General features: G+C 46.5%; 1 protein-coding gene across 20 annotated transcripts in view; it reads left to right on the top strand.

Moving 5' to 3' along the window:
- Positions 1 to 17,680, top strand: part of ZSCAN22 (zinc finger and SCAN domain containing 22) — a 41,082-nt gene that overhangs the window by 5,445 nt on the left and 17,957 nt on the right. For 12 of the 20 annotated variants that reach the window (XR_014305285.1, XR_014305286.1, XR_014305287.1 and 9 more), the window contains exon 2: positions 1,874 to 1,984. Coding sequence is in view for 6 of the 20 variants with exons in the window: in XM_082709690.1 (XP_082565816.1) it covers positions 8,923 to 9,813 (891 nt within the window). In the remaining 14 variants the exon portion in view is untranslated. Of the gene's footprint in view, positions 1 to 1,873; positions 1,985 to 3,658; positions 4,221 to 5,323; positions 5,801 to 6,375; positions 7,057 to 7,096; positions 8,059 to 8,737; positions 11,513 to 17,680 lie in introns of those variants that run through there. The other 8 variants (XM_082709690.1, XM_082709694.1, XM_082709691.1 and 5 more) reach the window with 7 other exon arrangements.

Genomic DNA, 17,680 nt, shown 5'->3' with positions numbered 1-17,680 from the left:
TGAAAGGATCTAGCTCAAGCAGTAGCCCTGGGGCTGTTAAAACAGAATTCAATTAAGCACAAAAGATGTTTATCAACAGATTTCAAAATCGTAAACCTAGTTCCAGCGACCAGCGCTCTAGTATTCTATCCCATTTGGTTAAAGACTTTGAAAGCTACCTTAAGAATTACCCATTAAAACTCTGAGAGACGGGGCGCCTGGGTGGCTCAATGGTTTGGGCTGCTGCCTTTGGCTAGGGTCATGATCTCAGGGTCCTGGGATCGAGCCCCGCAGGAAGCCTGCTTCCCTCTCTCTCTCTCTCTCTCTCTGCCTGCCTCTCTGCCTACTTGTGATCTCTGTCTGTCAAATAAATAAATAAAATCTTTTAAAAAAAAGAAAAAAACCTCTGAGAGACACAAGTAACCATCAGTTCTAGTCATCTCTTTGCTAGCAGATTTTAACAAATAACAAGAGCTTATTTGACCTTCGGTAAACTTTGATTGGAGTTTCCTGTTTACTGCGGATAAATTTGTCAGGAGTTTGGATAGGAGTGGGGAGGGAGTGGGGGAGGGGTAGACGAGGGCGAGGGTTTAGAAATCCTGAACTTGGGGCACCTGGGTGGCTCAGTGGGTTGAGCCTCTGCCTTCGGCTCGGGTCATGGTCTCGGGATCCTGGGATCGAGCCCCACATCGGACTCCCTGCTCAGCGTGGAGCCTGTTTCCCCCTTTCTCTCTGCCTGCCTCTCTGCCTACTTGTGATCTCTGTCAAATAAGTAAATAAAATCTTAAAAAAAAAAAAGAAAGAAAAAGAAATCCTGAACTTAAGGGACCTAGGGGTAAGGGATCTCGGTAAGGAGGAGGAGGAGGAGCCAGGGGCCCTCTTGTCGGTGGGTGGGTGAAGCTCTCCGGGGGTTCAGAGAAGGGAGACAGGGAGGAGAGGTCCGAGTCTTTGGGAGCAGTGGGTGGCAGGGTAGGGGGAGGGGAGCGGGCCAAGAGGACCTGTGAGGTGGAGCAGTGAGAGCAGAGGGAGGGGCGAGAGCGCAGAGTCCAGAAAGCCTGGACATAAGGGACCTTGGCCCATCTGCCTTGGTGTCTGCAGAAATTGCCTAGGTCCATGAGAATCGGATAGTCAAATGTGCCTTCCGGAGGCCACCAGGACCGATTGTCTAATTGGTATTGTGGCCAAGCGACAGTACAGTAACATCGTTTTCGCAGGTCCTGGTCCAGTTCCAGGGTTTTAAGATTGGCCAACAGGCTTAAAACACCCCCAGGATGTTTTAGGGTCGAATTTGGATTGGGAGGTCCCCATGATTCGTTGCCGGGCACCCAAGGGCTGGAGAAAGGTGTCCCCTCGTCCACCACTGGGTTGCGGAAAAACTGTGTCGACTGCCGTAGAGGTTAGGACGTCTCCTGGCCTCTGGGAGTCACAAAAGTCACCAGGTGACCGGCGGGATCTGCCCTGAGGGGGCCGTGAGTAGGACAAGGCTTTCTGGAAGGAGGCACGGAATCGGGGGAAACTCACCACGGCTTTGGAAGTGGCGTTCGGAAAGGGAGGTCCAGTCCGGCTAGGGAAAGGAGAGAGCCTCCCCACTGAGGTGGGGGCTCAATCTCCTTCCCAGGTTTCGGTACCAAATGCCAGCTCAACAGGAGTGACACAGAGATGTCACAGGAGTGCTGGCGTGGTTTCGGGGGTGTGGCAGATGCCGCACCTGAGGTAGGCTGTGTGCATGCGACCGTGTGGCTAAGATGTTTCAGGGCCCGCTGGACCGGGGGTACTTCGCAGAGTTTACCGAGTCTGTGCTTCGCCACGTCCGCAGCTGCAGCTGTTGGACGGTGGCCCCCCACCCGACATTGTGGATGTGTCCCCAGCAGCTTCTGTGTGCTTAACCCGGCAGGAGGCTGTGGAGTCAGCCAACTGGGTATCCACCACGTGTTCGCCGAGTGCCGGCCCGCTGCTGCATGTTCATCATGGAGCGCCTTGGGTGACCTCACAGCAGCCCTCTGAGGTAGGTCAGTTGTCAGGACAGCTACAAGTAAGAACCACTGTCTTCGGTTGGCTGAACACTCACGGATCGGGGACCTTGACCTGATGTGCGGTCAGTGCGGAGAGGGATGGGCTGAGTCAGGTCCATGTCCATGTGTCTCAGTGACTGTCATCAGGAATTTTCCAGAATAGAAGCTCCCGGTATCCAGAAGGGAGCTTGGAATCTTGGTGCACTTACTGCCGTCCTTTCCGTTCCTGCTTCCCCTCCCCTCCCTGTACAGTGACTCCCCACGTCTGTGGGTGACCGTGCTCAGCCTTTCCCAGTCCCCATTTGCTCAGCACCTGTTTACTATGCACTTGACGTAGGCTGTGCCCTGGGCGCTGTTGCTCCCGCTTGCTGGGTCTTTCTGGGGTAACGTGGTTACAGCCAGAGCTATAGGAAAGAGAGACCCAGGGCACTCACTTAGCTTGTTCCAAGCACTTGGACAGCTCTTGGAGACAAGGCAGGCAAAGCATGGTCTGAAGGAGTAGGAGAATTTAGGTGCAGAGAGAGATCGTAGAACATGAGAATAACAGGGAGGAAGGCTGTAAAGATGGGGGTTGGGGATGATGGCAAGGACAAGGTGACAAGAGGTCCAAATGAGTTTCTAGGGGCTCGAACACAGTTTTGCCAGAAGTTGCCAGCTGCCACAGAAAGGTTTCAGGATTGGGGACTTACTTTACTAAGGTTTGTTTCTCCCTGTGCCCAAGGCCATGGCTCAAATGCCAACCAACATTTGTTACCTCTTTTTTTTTTTTTTTTAAGATTTTCTTTATTTATTTGAGAGAGAATGAGAGAGGGAGAGATGAGAAGGGGAAGGGTCAGAGGGAGAAGCAGACTCCCTGCTGAACAGGCAGCCTGATGTGGGACTCGATCCCAGGATTTCAGGATCATGACCTTAGCCAAAAGCAGTGGCTTAACCAACTGAGCCACCCAGGCACCCCTGTTATTTCTTTTTGATTTTAGCCATCTTAGCAGGTGTAAAGTGGTATCTCATTGGGCGTTTGATTTGGATTTCTGTGGTTGAGGATCTTTTCATGTTGCCTCTTAGTCATTTGTATATCTTCTTTGAAGAAATGTCTAGTCAAAACCTTTGCCTATTCTTTAACTGGATTATTTGTCTTTTTATTATGGAATTGTTTAGATACAGGTTCCTTATCAGATATATTTTGTAAATGTTTCCTGTCATTTTATGGGTTGCCTTTTTGCTTTCTTGTTGGTGTCCTTCAAATCATGAAAGTTTTTAATGTTGATGAAGTTGTTTATCTGTCATCATTTGTTTATCTTATCTGGGAAGGCTTTGCATTTTTTCAATTGAAGTATAGTTAATGTACAACATTTTATTGGTTTCAGATGTTCAACCGTGATTCAGAATTCATACACAGTGTAAAATGCTCTACAATAAGTCTAGTTACCATTTCTTACCATACAAAGTTAATACAGTATCATGATCTATATTCTGTGTGTTATACATTACATCCCCATAACCTATTTATTTTATAAGTGCAAGTTTGTATCTCTTGACCCCTTTCACCCAGTCCCAAACCCCCTTCTCCTCTGGCAGCCCTCAGTCTGTTCTCTGTATCTATGAATCTAGTTGTTGTTGTTGTTGTTGTTGTTGTTGTTGTTGTTTTTAAGATTTTATTTATTTGTCAGAGAGAGAGAGAACGAGCACACAAGCAGGCAGAGGCAGAGAGAGAAGCAGGCTCCCTGTTGAGCAAGGAGACCGATGCAGGACTTGATCCCAGGACCCTGGGATCATGACCTGAGCGGAAGGCAGCCACTCAAGCAAATGAGCCACACAGGCATCACTGAATCTAGTTTTCTTTTGTATGTCCACTTGTTTGTTTTTTAGATTCCACATGTAAGTGAAATCAAATGGTATCTGTCTTTCTCTGATTTATTTCACTTACCATAATACCTCAGGGTCCATCCATGTTGTCATAAACGGCAAGATTTTATTCTTCTTTATGGCTGATATATATATCTATATCTGTCTGTCTACATATGTTACGTATATGTATGGCATCGTATGTGTATCATATGTATCATGTATATCATATGTATCATGTATAGGTATCATATCATATGTATATTGATATATATGATATATATATGCCACATCTTCTTTAACTATTCATCTGTTGTTGGACATTTAGGTTGCTTCCATATTTTGGCTATTATAAATAAAGCTGCAATAAATATAAGGGTGAATATATCTTTTCGAGTTAGTGTTTTCATTTTCTTCAGATAAATGCCCAGAAATAGAATTGCTGGATTGTGTGGGTAGTTCTGTTTTTAATTTTTTGCATTATTTTTTAAGTTTATGCAGAACACTGACCAAAGTTAACTATACATTGGGTTACAAACCAAGTCTTAGCAAATTTCAAAGGATTAAAAATAACTAAAGCACATTTTCTGAGCACAACAGTCAATCTGGTAATCAGCAATAAGAAGATAACTAGAAAACCCCAATTGTTTGGAAATGAAAGAGTGGATTTCTAATAACCCCTGGGTCAGGAAGAAACTACAATGAAAATGAGAAAATATTCTGAACTCATTAAATGATAACGAAAATGCAACATCGAACTTATGGGTGTGCAGTTAAAGCTTTGTTTAGAAGGAAATTTATAACCTTAAGTAAATGTATTAGAAAAGAGGAAAGGAAGAAAGGCTGAACGTCAATTATATAAGTATCCATCTCAGAAGCTACAAAATAATTAGCAAATAAAGTGAGTGAATGACTGTGTGTAGCTACCTGGGGAGTATGTGTGAGGGGAGGGAGATCTGGTTCTGTGTAGGAAGAGCACTGTAAGCAGACCAGCCATGGGCTTAGGCTGCCTTGGTTTACAGCTCAGCAACTCCCCATCCCTTCAGTATCTGGGACTCTTTGGGCAACTCCTCTCCTTTCTATCTGTTTTCATATCGATACAATGGAAAGGAAGTTCCCACCTCCTGACTTTGTTGTGAGTTTTATTTTTATTTATTTTTTTTTAAATTTTATTTATTTATTTGAAAGACGGAGATCACAAGTAGGCAGAGAGGCAGGCAGAGAGAGAGAGAGAGGGAAGCAGGCTTCCTGCGGAGCAAGGAGCCCGATGCAGGGCTCGATCCCAGGACCCTGAGATCATGACCCGAGCCAAAGGCAGCAGCCCAAACCACTGAGCCACCCAGGCGCCCCATTGTTGTGAGTTTTAAATGAGTTATTGTATACAAACATTTAGAATGGTGCTTAGCACCTGATTATTTTGAGCATCTGTTTCGCTCTGAGAATGATTCACATCTCACAGGCCCCCAGTCTGCATCTGCCCTGCTCTACAGGTACGAGCAGAGCCCCAAGTTCCACACGATGACAAAGTTCTGGCATTCCTGCAGACCCAGTTCCAACACTCCAGCCCTCCTGTGCCTCCCTTTTGTGCTGCTGCTTGATGGCCATCCCCAAGAGTCCTCTGAGCCCAGTGCCCTGGGAACAGGAAGGCTTCCTCCGTGTGAAGGTGGAGGATGAGGAGGCCACCCTCTCTGAGATCCAGGAATCTAGCCCTGGCCACACCGCCCACCCTGAGGCTGCTCGTCTTCGCTTCCGGCGCTTCTGCTATGAGGAAGCATCCAACCCACATGAGGCCCTGGCCCGGCTGCGTGAGCTGTGCCACCAGTGGCTGCAGCCCGAGGCGCACTCCAAGGAGCAGATGCTGGAGCTGCTGGTGGGAGCAGTTCCTGGGGTGCTGCCCCCCAAGATGCAGTCCTGGGTGGGTGCCCAGTTCCCCAAGAGTGGTGAGGAGGCTGCCGTACTGGTGGAAGGTATGACTCTGGCATTCGACAAGAGAGATGAGGGGGGGCAGCTGGTAACTGTTCATAGCACACTGAGGGCAGAGCCTGGACTGGAATGTGGGAGTGCAGGGTTTGGGCTTGGGGTCGTTCACACATGCACTTGTCACCTTTGTACCTCACCCAGACTCTCACACACTGTGCTAAGCAGATCTGTTTTGATTGCTAATGACCAAAAGCCCAGCCCAAACTGATAGGCAAAGTAGGGAGGCTTTGTGGCTATATTCAGGAGCTCTGTTGATGGTATCAGGACTCTTTCTCATTCTGCTTCTCAGTTGGGTTTTCTTTTTTTTTTTTTTAAGATTTTATTTATTTGACAGAGAGAGATCGCAAGTAGTCAGAGAGGCAGGCAGAGAGAGAGAGAAGCAGACGCCCTGCTGAGCAGAGAGCCTGATGCGGGACTCGATCCCAGGACCCTGAGATCATGACCTGAGCCGAAGGCAGCGGCTTAATCCACTGAGCCACCCAGGCGCCCTCAGTTGGGTTTTCTTATATTAGTTTCTCTCTCTCTTTTTCTTTTCCTTTTCCTTTTTTCTTTTTTTTGAGAGAGAGTGCACAGGAGAGGCAGAGGAAGAGGGAGAAGCAGACTCACCACTGAGCAGGTAGCCTGAGAGGGGGAGCTCAATCCTAGGGCCTGGAGATCATGACCCAAGCCAAAGGCAGACACCTAATCAACTGAGCCACCCAGGTGCCCCTAGCTTTACTCGTAAGCAGCTTCTATCCTCATTGGAGATAAAATTGGCTCAGCAACCCAGACTTATGTCTTACCAGTGTAGAAATCCCCAGGAAGAACAGTAAAAGATTCCTGGGCTGAGGCCAGCTGAACTGGTTAGGGTCTTGTGCTTGTTTTTTGGATGACCAGATCCCAGGGACTAACATGAGCAAGGAAAACCAGGCTGCTGGGGGCTGGAAGCCTGTGAGGGTGGGGGCGGGAGTGACAGAAATACCCAGTGTCTCCTTGTGTCTTCTCTGATTCCTCCCTCTGCTGGCCTTCTAGGATCTGGCTGAGTCAGTCTTGCCCTTAACTAGAGTGGGCACTGTTGCTTTGGGGGACCCACACCAATAGCCCAGCCCAGGGAGGGCCTGTAGCATGCAAAGAGGATGGCAGGACAATCGAGAGCAGGGAGTGAAGGCTCCTCCCAGAAGGGCCTGGCCCAGTGTGGCCAGGCCTGATGGTAGCATATAGCATGTGTATGCTGGGACCTGGGAGGAGGCATGCTGTGAGTAGGAGGAACAAAAGTATGATCAAGGGTTGGTAGATCCAACCACTGCTCCTTTTCCTTCTGGTCATGTGACTCTCTTGTGCCTCTGTTTCCCTGTCAATAAAATGGGAATTGTAGTCATAATACCTACCTCAGTGTCAATGCCTGGCACAGATTAAACACAATGGAAACTGGGGCTGTTAGGATGATTTATTTTTTAGCTCCTTAAGAAGCAGACTTTTCTGGAGAGGGTAGTCATGGGCTTTCCCTTGGCCCCATCAGCTGTGCCTAGGCAGAGGTCATGGGGACAAGGGTAATGACCCCATCTTCCTGCAGGGTTGAGGTTTTCAGAGAAAAGGCAGTATGGCACTGAGACAAGAAGGACCTGGCAGTCCAGGCAGAGGGAATGGTGGGAGGTGAAGGGCCAGTGGTACAATAAGGACCAGTGAATTCTGGAAAGGGAGGTTGTGTGATATTTCTAGAATAGAGGAAGAAAGGGAGATGTGGGACCAAGCATGTGGCTGGAGAGGCTGGGGAGTTAGGAGGACATCTGTAGGCTTAGAAGAGGAAAGCTGAGATCTACAGTTGAAATCTCAACTTGGCTGCTAGCTAACTGTGTCATCTTGTACCAGTTAGTTACTCAAGGACTTCCTTCAACTGGGCCTGTTTCCTTGTTGAAGTGCTGTCGTTGCAGTATATCCTTGTGAAAGCAGACTGAAGCTGAAACAAGGCAATGGAAATGACCCACTTGGAGACTAGCACATAACAAGAGTCCAAGAATGACCAGCACCCCTAGGAGGCGAGCGGCAGCGGTGGGTCCCTCTGACACAGGTGGGGAAGCAGGGCCAGACAAAAGCAAGACTGCGCAAGACCCTGGAGCTGGCCAGCAGCAGAGCTGGGGCCCCACTGTGGACTCAAGCAGCAGCTATATGCCTTCTTCCATCTCTTCCTGGGGTCTGTCCAGTGCACGATGCTATTCACTGTCCCCAGGTGCCCTGTGCACCCCTCAAGGATCAGTTCAGCTCAAAGGTCAGTTCAGACATGCCACTGACTCATACACAACGCAGTCTCCAGCTTCCTTTTAACCATACTCTGCCTCCACAGCCATTTAGAAAGAATGGGCCTCAGTCCTCCTGGGGTCTTAAGGAAGCCAGGCGGGTGTGTCACCACTCACCCTCAGCAGCACTTGTCTACTTAGGGCTCGAGGTAGAGTCTGCTATAGGAAACTGCACAGTTGTGAGCATCTGGAATTAATTCCCTCATTCAGCCAGTATTTACTGAGCACCTACAGAAAATGCTCAGTAGGTGTCTAGGTCCACGGGGAAGGCACCAAGAGCTGGGGCCTGCCCAGGGGGAGCAAGTATGCAGGCACTTGGCGAAAAAGAACCCTTGTGTGTGCTTACTTGCTCTCACTCTTTCAGTTCAGTTCAACATCAGAGTCTTCCTTCTGACACTTGAGCAAAAATCAGCAGCCTTGAAGAATGAGACTTGTGGGGAGGGGGGATTGAAACCTGTGATTCAGTTTTTGATGGTGTGGGAGGACAGCCCTATGCCCTTTTGTCATCCAGGACACCAAATGAGAAACTTTCCTTTGGAAATGGGGCCAAATGTCAGGAGTGGCTATGTCTCCCTTTACAGAGTCAGACCAGGCCGAGTTGGGGAGCCCTGTATGGAAAGAGTGGTGACACTGTGGTTTGGATTGTTTCAGGATGGGACCCAAAAGCCAAGCTCTCAGAGGCAAACTGCAAACAGAATAATTTGGAAGAGTCAGAGACATTAGACAGGGCCACTGAAACCCTTATAGGAGGTATTTCTCTGGGACCCACCTTTGGTGATGCTTGTGAACCTGAGGGCAGCTCAGAGAGGTAGGCAGGACCCTCGGGGGAAACCTGGATGAAGTCTGTCCCCCACAAGATGGCTTTGAGGGAAACTTCAGAGCCTCACAAGGATGTTCCCATTGACCAGCACAGCTGTGAATCTGGTGCCGTGGGGAATAGTCCCAATATGTGGCTAAATTTCACCTCAAAAGAGAAGACACCAGAAGAGAAATTTGATCCAGTAGATGGTGATAGGACAGAGCCTCCACGCATATATTCAGGGAGGAGGTCTTCCAAGTGTGGTGAATATGGAAAAACATTCCAGAGCCCCTCAGCCCTCGAGACACATCAGAAGAGCCATTCTCGGAAGAAACCCTACACCTGTAGTGACTGTGGGAAAGCTTTCAGCCGGAGCGCTCACTTGGCCCGGCATCAAGTCATCCACACCGGGGCAAAGCCCCATGAGTGTAAAGAGTGTGGGAAGGCCTTCAGCGGGGTCACCCAGCTAACTCGGCACCAGAGGATCCACACTGGAGAAAAACCCTACAAGTGTGGGGAATGTGGCAAAACCTTCAGCCGCAGTAGCCATCTCACTCAGCACCAGTGGGTGCACACAGGGGAGAGGCCCTATGAGTGTGATGAGTGTGGGAAGGCCTTCAGCCAGAGCACCCATCTGACTCAGCACCAGCGCATCCACACTGGGGAGAAGCCCTACAAGTGTGACGCTTGTGGGAGAGCCTTTAGTGACTGCTCAGCTCTGATCTGCCACCTGAGAATCCACTCCGGAGAGAAGCCATATCAGTGTAAGTTTTGTCCGAAGGCCTTTGCACAGAGCTCCTCCCTCATTGGGCACCCGAGGATCCACACGGGAGAGAAGCCGTACAAGGGCAGTGACTGTGGGAAGGCCTTTAGCCGAAGCTCAGCCCTCATGGTTCACCTGAGAATCCACATTACAATCCTGCAGTAACCAAAGAAAGCCCTTGGGACACAGAACAACTTCCTCTCAGAGGATCAACATCTAAAAGAAACCCTGGGGCGCCTGGGTGGCTCAGTGGGTTAAAGCCTCTGCCTTTGGCTCAGGTCATGATCCCAGGGTCCTGGGATCGAGCCCCACATCGGACTCTGCTCCGTGGGGAGCCTGCTTCCTCCTCTCTCTCTCTCTGCCTGCCTCTCTGCCTACTTGTGATCTCTGTCAAATAAATAAAATATTTTTAAAAAATAAAATAAAATAAACCCTAAGTTCCAAAGGAACAGAGAACAGGGTGGGTGATTGATAGTACCCTAAAATGATAAGGTGCTTCAGGGCAGATTCTGGGGCTGTCTGGGAACAACTCTGGGTTTGGAGACCCAGATGGAGGCACCTGATGAACACAGAGCTATTCAGGCCAGCAGGAGAATCTTCCAGAAGGATCCTGCCTCTCTCCATCCCCCACTCAGGCCCATCTCAGAGAAGGACAGCTGAGCTGAGGACCTGGATTGGTCTTCAGAGCCGTGACAATTGGAGTGAAGTTTCTTTCGGGACTCAGTGGTCCCAAGATGCTCTGGGCAGAAAGGCTCCAGCTTCATGTTCCAATGTAGCTGCTCTTAACCTTTTCTTACTTCTTAACTTACCTGGTAAGCTGAACTTACCTCTTAGCTTTTCCTCTCCCGCTTAGCCCAGGAAGGATGCCAGCCTGTGCCCACCTCTGTGCCTTCACACCTACTCTTTTGCTCCACCTGTTCATGTCTAACTCCAAGGCCAACCTGTGGGGCTGCCTTTTCTGTGAGGCCTTCTCCTGGCCCCCAGTCTCTCTCACATTCTCCCTAATCAAAGGTGTGACATGATGCTTGCACAGCATCTGTTTCTCCTTGCCCTCTTCTTCTATATCCCATCAGTCATCAGCCCTGTTGGCTTTACCAAAAACTCACCTCTAATCCACCTTCACCATTGTCACCTTCTGGGAGCCCTCATCACCTCATCTGGATCGCACCTGGGGTCTCCTACCTTCATTCTCTCCTCTGACTTCCCCTGATATTTCATTCTCCACACCAGCCTCCAGGGGGCTCTTTCTGCAAGCCAGACCTGATTGTGTCACTCCGTAGTAGAAAGCTCTCCAGTTGTGTTTGAGGAGTTCATTATAGATCCTGAATATCAACCTTTTGTCTGTACTGTCATTTGCAAATATCTTCTCCCATTCCGTGGGTTGCCTCTTTGTTTTTTTTTACTGTTTCCTTTGCTGTGCAGAAGCTTTTGATTTTGATGAAGTCCCAAAAGTTTAGTTTTGCTTTTGTTTCCTTTGCCTTTGGAGACATACCTTGAAAGAAGTTTCTGTGGCTGATATCAAAGAGATTACTGCCTATGTTCTCCTCTAGGATTCTGATGGATTCCTGTGTCGCGTTGAGCTCTTTATCTATTTTGAGTTTATCTTTGTGTATGGTGTAAGAGAATGGTCGAGTTTCATTCTTCTACATATAGCTGTCCAGTTTTCCCAGGACCATTTATTGAAGAGATTGTCTTTTTTCCACTGTATATTTTTTCCTGTTTTGTCGAAGATTAATTGACTATAGAGTTGAGGATCCATATCTGAGCTCTCTACTCTGTTCTACTGGTCTATGTGTCTGTTTTTATGCCAGTACCATGCTGTCTTGGTGATCACAGCTTTGTAATAAAGCTTGAAATCAGGTAACGTGATGCCCCCAGTTTTATTTTTGTTTTTCAACATTTCCTTAGCGATTCGGGATCTCTTCTGATTCCATACAAATTTTTGGATTATATCAAAAAATGGGCAGAAGATATGAACAGACACTTCTCCAGTGAAGACATACAAGTGGCTATCAGACACCTGAAAAAATGTTCATCATCACTAGCCCTCAGGGAGATTCAAATTAAAACCACATTGAGATATCACCTTACACCAGTTAGAATGGCCAAAATTAACCAGACAGGAAACACCATGTGTTGGAAGGGATGTGGAGAAAGGAGAACCCTCTTCCACTGTTGGTGGGAATGCAAGTTGGTGCAGCCTCTTTGGAGAACAGTGTGGAGATTCCTCAAGAAATTAAAAATAGAACTTCCCTATGACCCTGCAATTGCACTCCTGGGTATTTACCCCAAAGATACAGATGTCGTGAAAAGAAGAGCCATCTGTACCCCAATGTTTATAGCAGCAGTGGCCACAGCCGCCAAACTGTGGAAAGAACCAAGATGCCCTTCAACGGGACGAATGGATAAGGAAAATGTGGTCCATATACACTATGGAGTATGATGCCTCCATCAGAAAGGATGAATACCCAACTTTTGTAGCAATATGGATGGGACTGGAAGAGATTATGCTGAGTGAAATAAGTCAAGCAGAGAGAGTCAATTATCATATGGTTTCATTTATTTGTGGAGCATAACAAATAGCATGGAGGACATGGGGAGTTAGAGAGGAGAAGGGAGTTGGGGGAAATTGGAAGGGGAGGTGAATCATGAGAGACTATGGACTCTGAAAAACAATCTGAAGGGTTTGAAGTGGCGGGGGGTGGGAGGTTGGGGTACCAGGTGGTGGGTATTATAGAGGGCATGGATTGCATGGAGCACTGGGTGTGGTGAAAAAATAATACTGTTATGCTGAAAATAAATTAATTTTAAAAAAATCAAAGAGCAAGTGCCAGGTGTTAAGCAGAAAGAAAAAAGAAAGTGCACCCCCTTCTTTGGCAAAGCTTCCTGAATGGGTTACAAGTATGCCAAGACATAAGTCTTGGCCCCAAACAACCTCTCCAGGTACCCTTTTATGTGTATGTGAAAACTGTCATTTTTCTGTGTGCAGTGATGTGAAAATGGTTTCAGAGAACTGCCCTTAGGGATATATGTCAAACTCCTTCACCTGCCATTCATGATCATTTGTGACCTGCCCCTCCGTTCATCTCCTCCTGTGGTAGCCCCACCTTCCATACACTAGCCATGTGGAACTACTTGTGGTTCCTAAAGAAGCCATATTTCCCCCCACCTACGTGCCTCTGTACCTTTGCCTGCAAACCTCCTCTCCTTTCCTCCCAGATGTTTCACATATCCCTCTCTAACAAAGCCCTCCCTACTTCCTTGAGCTGACTTCAGCTTGCCTTCTTTGCTTCCAGAGCACCTCCTTAACTTCTCTTTAACTTCCTACCATGTTGTATTTACTGCTTCCAGAGCTTACAGTCTGTGTTTCCCAAAGACACTGTGAGTATCCAAGAGCAAGGACCATGTCTTAATCTCAGTATCTGCATCATAGGATGCAGTAAGCTCTGACCAGTGTCTGTTGAATGATTATACCGTGACTGGTGCCTTCCTGGAGGCAGTTGCCATGCTCCACCCTGCGACCTGAGAAAGGTTTGCTGTCTCCCTGACACCGTGCAGGGCAAGAAGAATCTTATTTTCCTAGAGCCCCAGCACTCAGACAAGCCTGGCATACAGTGGCCTCAATAAAATGTTACCATATTGAGTCTGCCCTTTATATCGCCCCAGAATTCCCTGGACTCAGCGGTTGCCAGCATGCTGTCAGTGCTCTTTGGCCTCCTCTCACAGTTCTGTATCCCTGCCCCTCTTTCAGGGTCCATGTCTGTAACTGGATGTCACTGCTTCTGTTCTTAACTTTTAGGGTGTCAGTCTTCCTCACTCTAATGACCCTATCACATTCACATGTTAGCCATTTGACCTGCCATACTGTTTTGTACTGTACCATCTCTCCCAGTGTTTCTCCCTGTGTCTTGAACTCATTCTCTCTGTGTCACAAGTAAGCAGAGTCACACAGACCAACCAAGGAGTGAGGTTCAGAACAGGAAAGTTGAGACCCAGGAAAACAGATCTTGTATCAGTATCTCTGAGAAAGTCCCAGATACACCTGCACACAGGCAGACCGCCACTCATAGTGAGACCAAGGCTGAGAGACTCAAAGTTGACAGACATAGGGAAAAGCTCAGAGATGAGAGATACACATTACTAGTGAAATGATCACACAGGCCTCCAATAAGTCTTCAGGCAATGGAAAGATATGGGCCTAAAGTCAGGCTGCCGAGCCCTACTCCCCAGGTCTGCTTTTGGGACCTCAGTGAACTGCTCATCTATAAAGCAGGAATAAGATGACCTGCCTTGTGTAGGACCCAATCCAGGGCCTGGCGACCAGCTTGCAGTGTCCATCTCCACCTCTTTCTGCCCCCATTTTCCTTTTTCCTTGTCTTTGGCACAGAAGAGCTGAAACTCCACTCCCTGGTTCTCTAAGCATCTCCACCGCCCACTTTGTCATGACATATGTGTCTTCCCATGTTTTTCTAAAGGGGGAGGAAATTGGGAAAAAGGAATCTTCATTAAGGATCCACATGTGTTATTCACTCTGCCAAATAACTTATGTACATCATCTCACAACACTCAGGGCAGGATGACCATCCCTGTTTTACAGAGGAAGGGACGTGGCCAAGTTTTTACTGCCAGAGACTGGAAGCACTAAGATTTGAAAGTCTATCCAAATATGTCAGCAATTTTAAGAAGCACCACTAAGTTCAACAAACCAAGTAAGACAAATACTAACATTGAATTTCCTTCAAATCCAGACATATGTTCTTTAGAAGAAACACATTTAAAATGGGCAGGTTGAGGATAAAAGAATAGAAAAGGATATACAAGGCAGATGTGAATCTGAAGAAAGACAACAGAGCTATATTAATTTCAACAAAATAGATGTTGACACGAAAGCATCATTAGAGTCATAGGATTGCTATGTTATTTTGTTGGGGGGCTATTTGTTTGTTTTTTTTTTTGTGGCGTTTCTTGTAATAAATAGAACATGCATTAGGAAGATGGGATAGTTTGGAACCAGACAGCTCATGACATCCGTTTTAGGGAACAGAATCATGATAACTGATAAGACCATACATGTAGTTGAAAATGCTGCCACATTCTTTGTGATAATAGCAGAGAGAATATTTGAAGAAGTAATTACTGGAAACTTTTCAAATTTGGAAAAGGTCTCAGTGTACAGGTTCAGAAAGCTCAGTGAAAAACAGTGTTATCTCGAAGAAAACCATGCCTAGACACATCATAATTGAACTGAAAACAAATTTTAAAATTTTGAAAACAGTCTGTGAGGGACGCCTGGGTGGCTCAGTTGGTTAAGCAGCTGCCTTCGGCTCAGGTCATGATCCCAGGGTCCTGGGATCGAGTCCCATATCGGGCTCCTTGCTTGGCAGGGAGCCTGCTTCTCCCTCTGCCTCTGCCTGCCTCTCTGTCTGCCTGTGCTCGCTCGCTCGCTCTCCCTCTGTCTCTGACAAATAAATAAAATCGTTAAAAAAAAAAAAAAAAAGAAAGAAAGTAAAAAAGAAAACAGTCTGTGAAAAACTATGCATCCTGTAAAGATCAGTGCAAAAGATTATGGGTTTCCTGTCAGAAACAGTGAAAACCAGAAGGCAGAGAAACAACATGTTTAAAGTGCTGGGGGAAAAAACCCTGGCAATCCAAAATACTATATCCAATGAAAATACACATCAAGAAGGGGAGTAAAGGGCGCCTGGGTGGCTCAGTGGGTTAAGCCGCTGCCTTCGGCTCAGGTCATGATCTCAGGGTCCTGGGATCGAGTCCCACATCAGGCTCTCTGCTCAGCAGGGAGCCTGCTTCCTCCTCTCTCTCTCCGCCTGCCTCTCTGCCTACTTGTAATCTCTATCTGTCAAATAAAATAAATAAAATCTTTTTAAAAAAAAAAAGAAGGGGAGTAAAATAAAAACATTAGGCAAAACTAACAATCTTGCCAGCAGGCTAAACAGTGATTTTGGTAGAAGGGAAGTGACAACAGAAAGAAAATCGGAACTTTGGTAATCAAGAAAGTAATGCACTGCAAATTTTTGTTCTTTAGGAAATACATGAATGTTTTTTAAAAAAGATAGACATAGGGGCGCCTGGGTGGCTCAGTAGGTTAAGCTGCTGCCTGGTCAGGTCATGATCTCAGGGTCCTGGGATCGAGTCCCGCATCGGGCTCTCTGCTCAGCAGGGAGCCTGCTTCCTCCTCTCTCTCTCTCTGCCTGCCTCTCTGCCTACTTGTGATCTATCTCTGTCAAATAAATAAATAAAAATCTTTAAAAAAAAAGACATAACTGTTGAAAACAAAACTTTGGTAGTGTTCAATGTATGTTGATGTAGTATGTATGACTACAACATAAAGAGGGGAGAATATAAAAATTCATTCATTGGGGGTGCCTAGGTGGCTGCCTTTAGTTCAGCTCATGATCCCAGGGTCCGGGGTCCTGGGATCGAGCCCCACATTGGGCTCCTTGCTCAGTGAAGAGTCTTCTCCCTCTGCCTGCCACTCCCTCTACTTGTGTTCTCTCTATCAGATAAAATCTTTTTTTTTTTTACATTTTTATTCATTCATTTGACAGAGAGAGAGAGAGATCACAAGTAGTCAGGGAAGCAGGCAGAGAGAGGGGGAAGCAGGCTCACTGCTGAGCAGAGAGCCCGATGCGGAGCTCAATCCCAGGACCCTGAGATCATGACCTGAGCCGAAAGCAGAGGCTTAACCCACTGAGCCACCCAGGCGCCCCTGTCAGATAAAATTTAAAAAAAAAATCAAAATCATTCAGTGATATATTTGAGATTTGTATATTTTTATGCTTATATTATATCTCAAAGAACCATTAGTGTACAAAATTTTTTTAAAAAATTAGAGGGGAGGGCAAAGAGACCTATGTAGTGATTTCTATATTTCACTGTAAATGGTATAATATTAATTCTATGTAGACTGAAGAATGAGGTACACATGTTGTAATCCCTAGAGAAACGTCAGAGACAGACAGACACACACACCTATGCAAAGAAATAAGCCCAATAAATGAATTACAATGAAGCTCTATGGGCACCTGAGTGGCTTAGTTGGTTAAGCGTCTGCCTTCAGCTCAACTTATGAACCCAGGGTCCTGGGATTGAGCCCCACAGTGTGCTCCCTGCTGAGTGGGGAGCCTGCTTCTCCCCCTGCCTCTGCCACTTTCCCTGCTTGTGTTCTCTCAAATAAGTAAATAAATAAATAAATAAAATTGGCAGGGCAGTTATTTTTTATTCACATAGAAGTAATTTCCTATTATTTAAACTAATACAGACTGGTTTTTAAGCCTAATAATGAGCTATTACTGATGTCTACTCCCAAGAAATCAATGATCTGTGTTTCCTGAAGAAAGTGAAAAAGAACAAATTAATTCAGAAATAGAAGGAAGAGAATAATAATGATACAGGTAGAGATCCACAAAGTAGAAAAGAGACCATAGAAAAAATGAACACGGGCATCTGGGTGTCTCAGTGGATTAAGCCTCTGCCTTTGGCTCAGGTCTTGATCTCAAGGTCATAGGATCGAGCCCTGCATCAGGCTCTCTGCTCAGCGGGGAGTCTGCTTCCTCCTCCCACCTCTGCCTGTCTCTCTGCCTACTTGTGATCTCTCTCTTCTGTCAAATAAATAAAAATCTTTAAAAAATAAAAGAAAAAAAATGAACAAATCCAAAAATTAATTAGTTCTTTGAAAAGATTAATACAATTGATAAATCCCTAGCTAGACTGACAGAGGGAGATATTGGGGGGTGTAAGAAGGGACACAATATCAAACATAAAAGAGGTGACATCATTACAGACTCTGTAGGTATTAAACTAATACAGGAATTTTGTGACTAACTCTATACCAGGAAATCAGACCACTCAGCTGAAATAGGCAAGTTCTTTAAACAAAACTTACCAAGTATTAGTTGAGAATGCTGATACAAAGCTTCTGGTATGCCTGTACCTTGAGGGCCAAGCTCTAAGTGGACTGGGCAATTAAATGTCCAGAGGGGTACTGGGTCAGGCAAAGGACCTTAGATAGATC

The sequence above is a fragment of the Mustela nivalis genome (genome assembly GCF_964662115.1).
Source record: "Mustela nivalis genome assembly, chromosome: 18".
Lineage (NCBI taxonomy): Eukaryota > Metazoa > Chordata > Mammalia > Carnivora > Mustelidae > Mustela > Mustela nivalis.
This window is presented reverse-complemented; position numbering and strand designations above follow the sequence as displayed.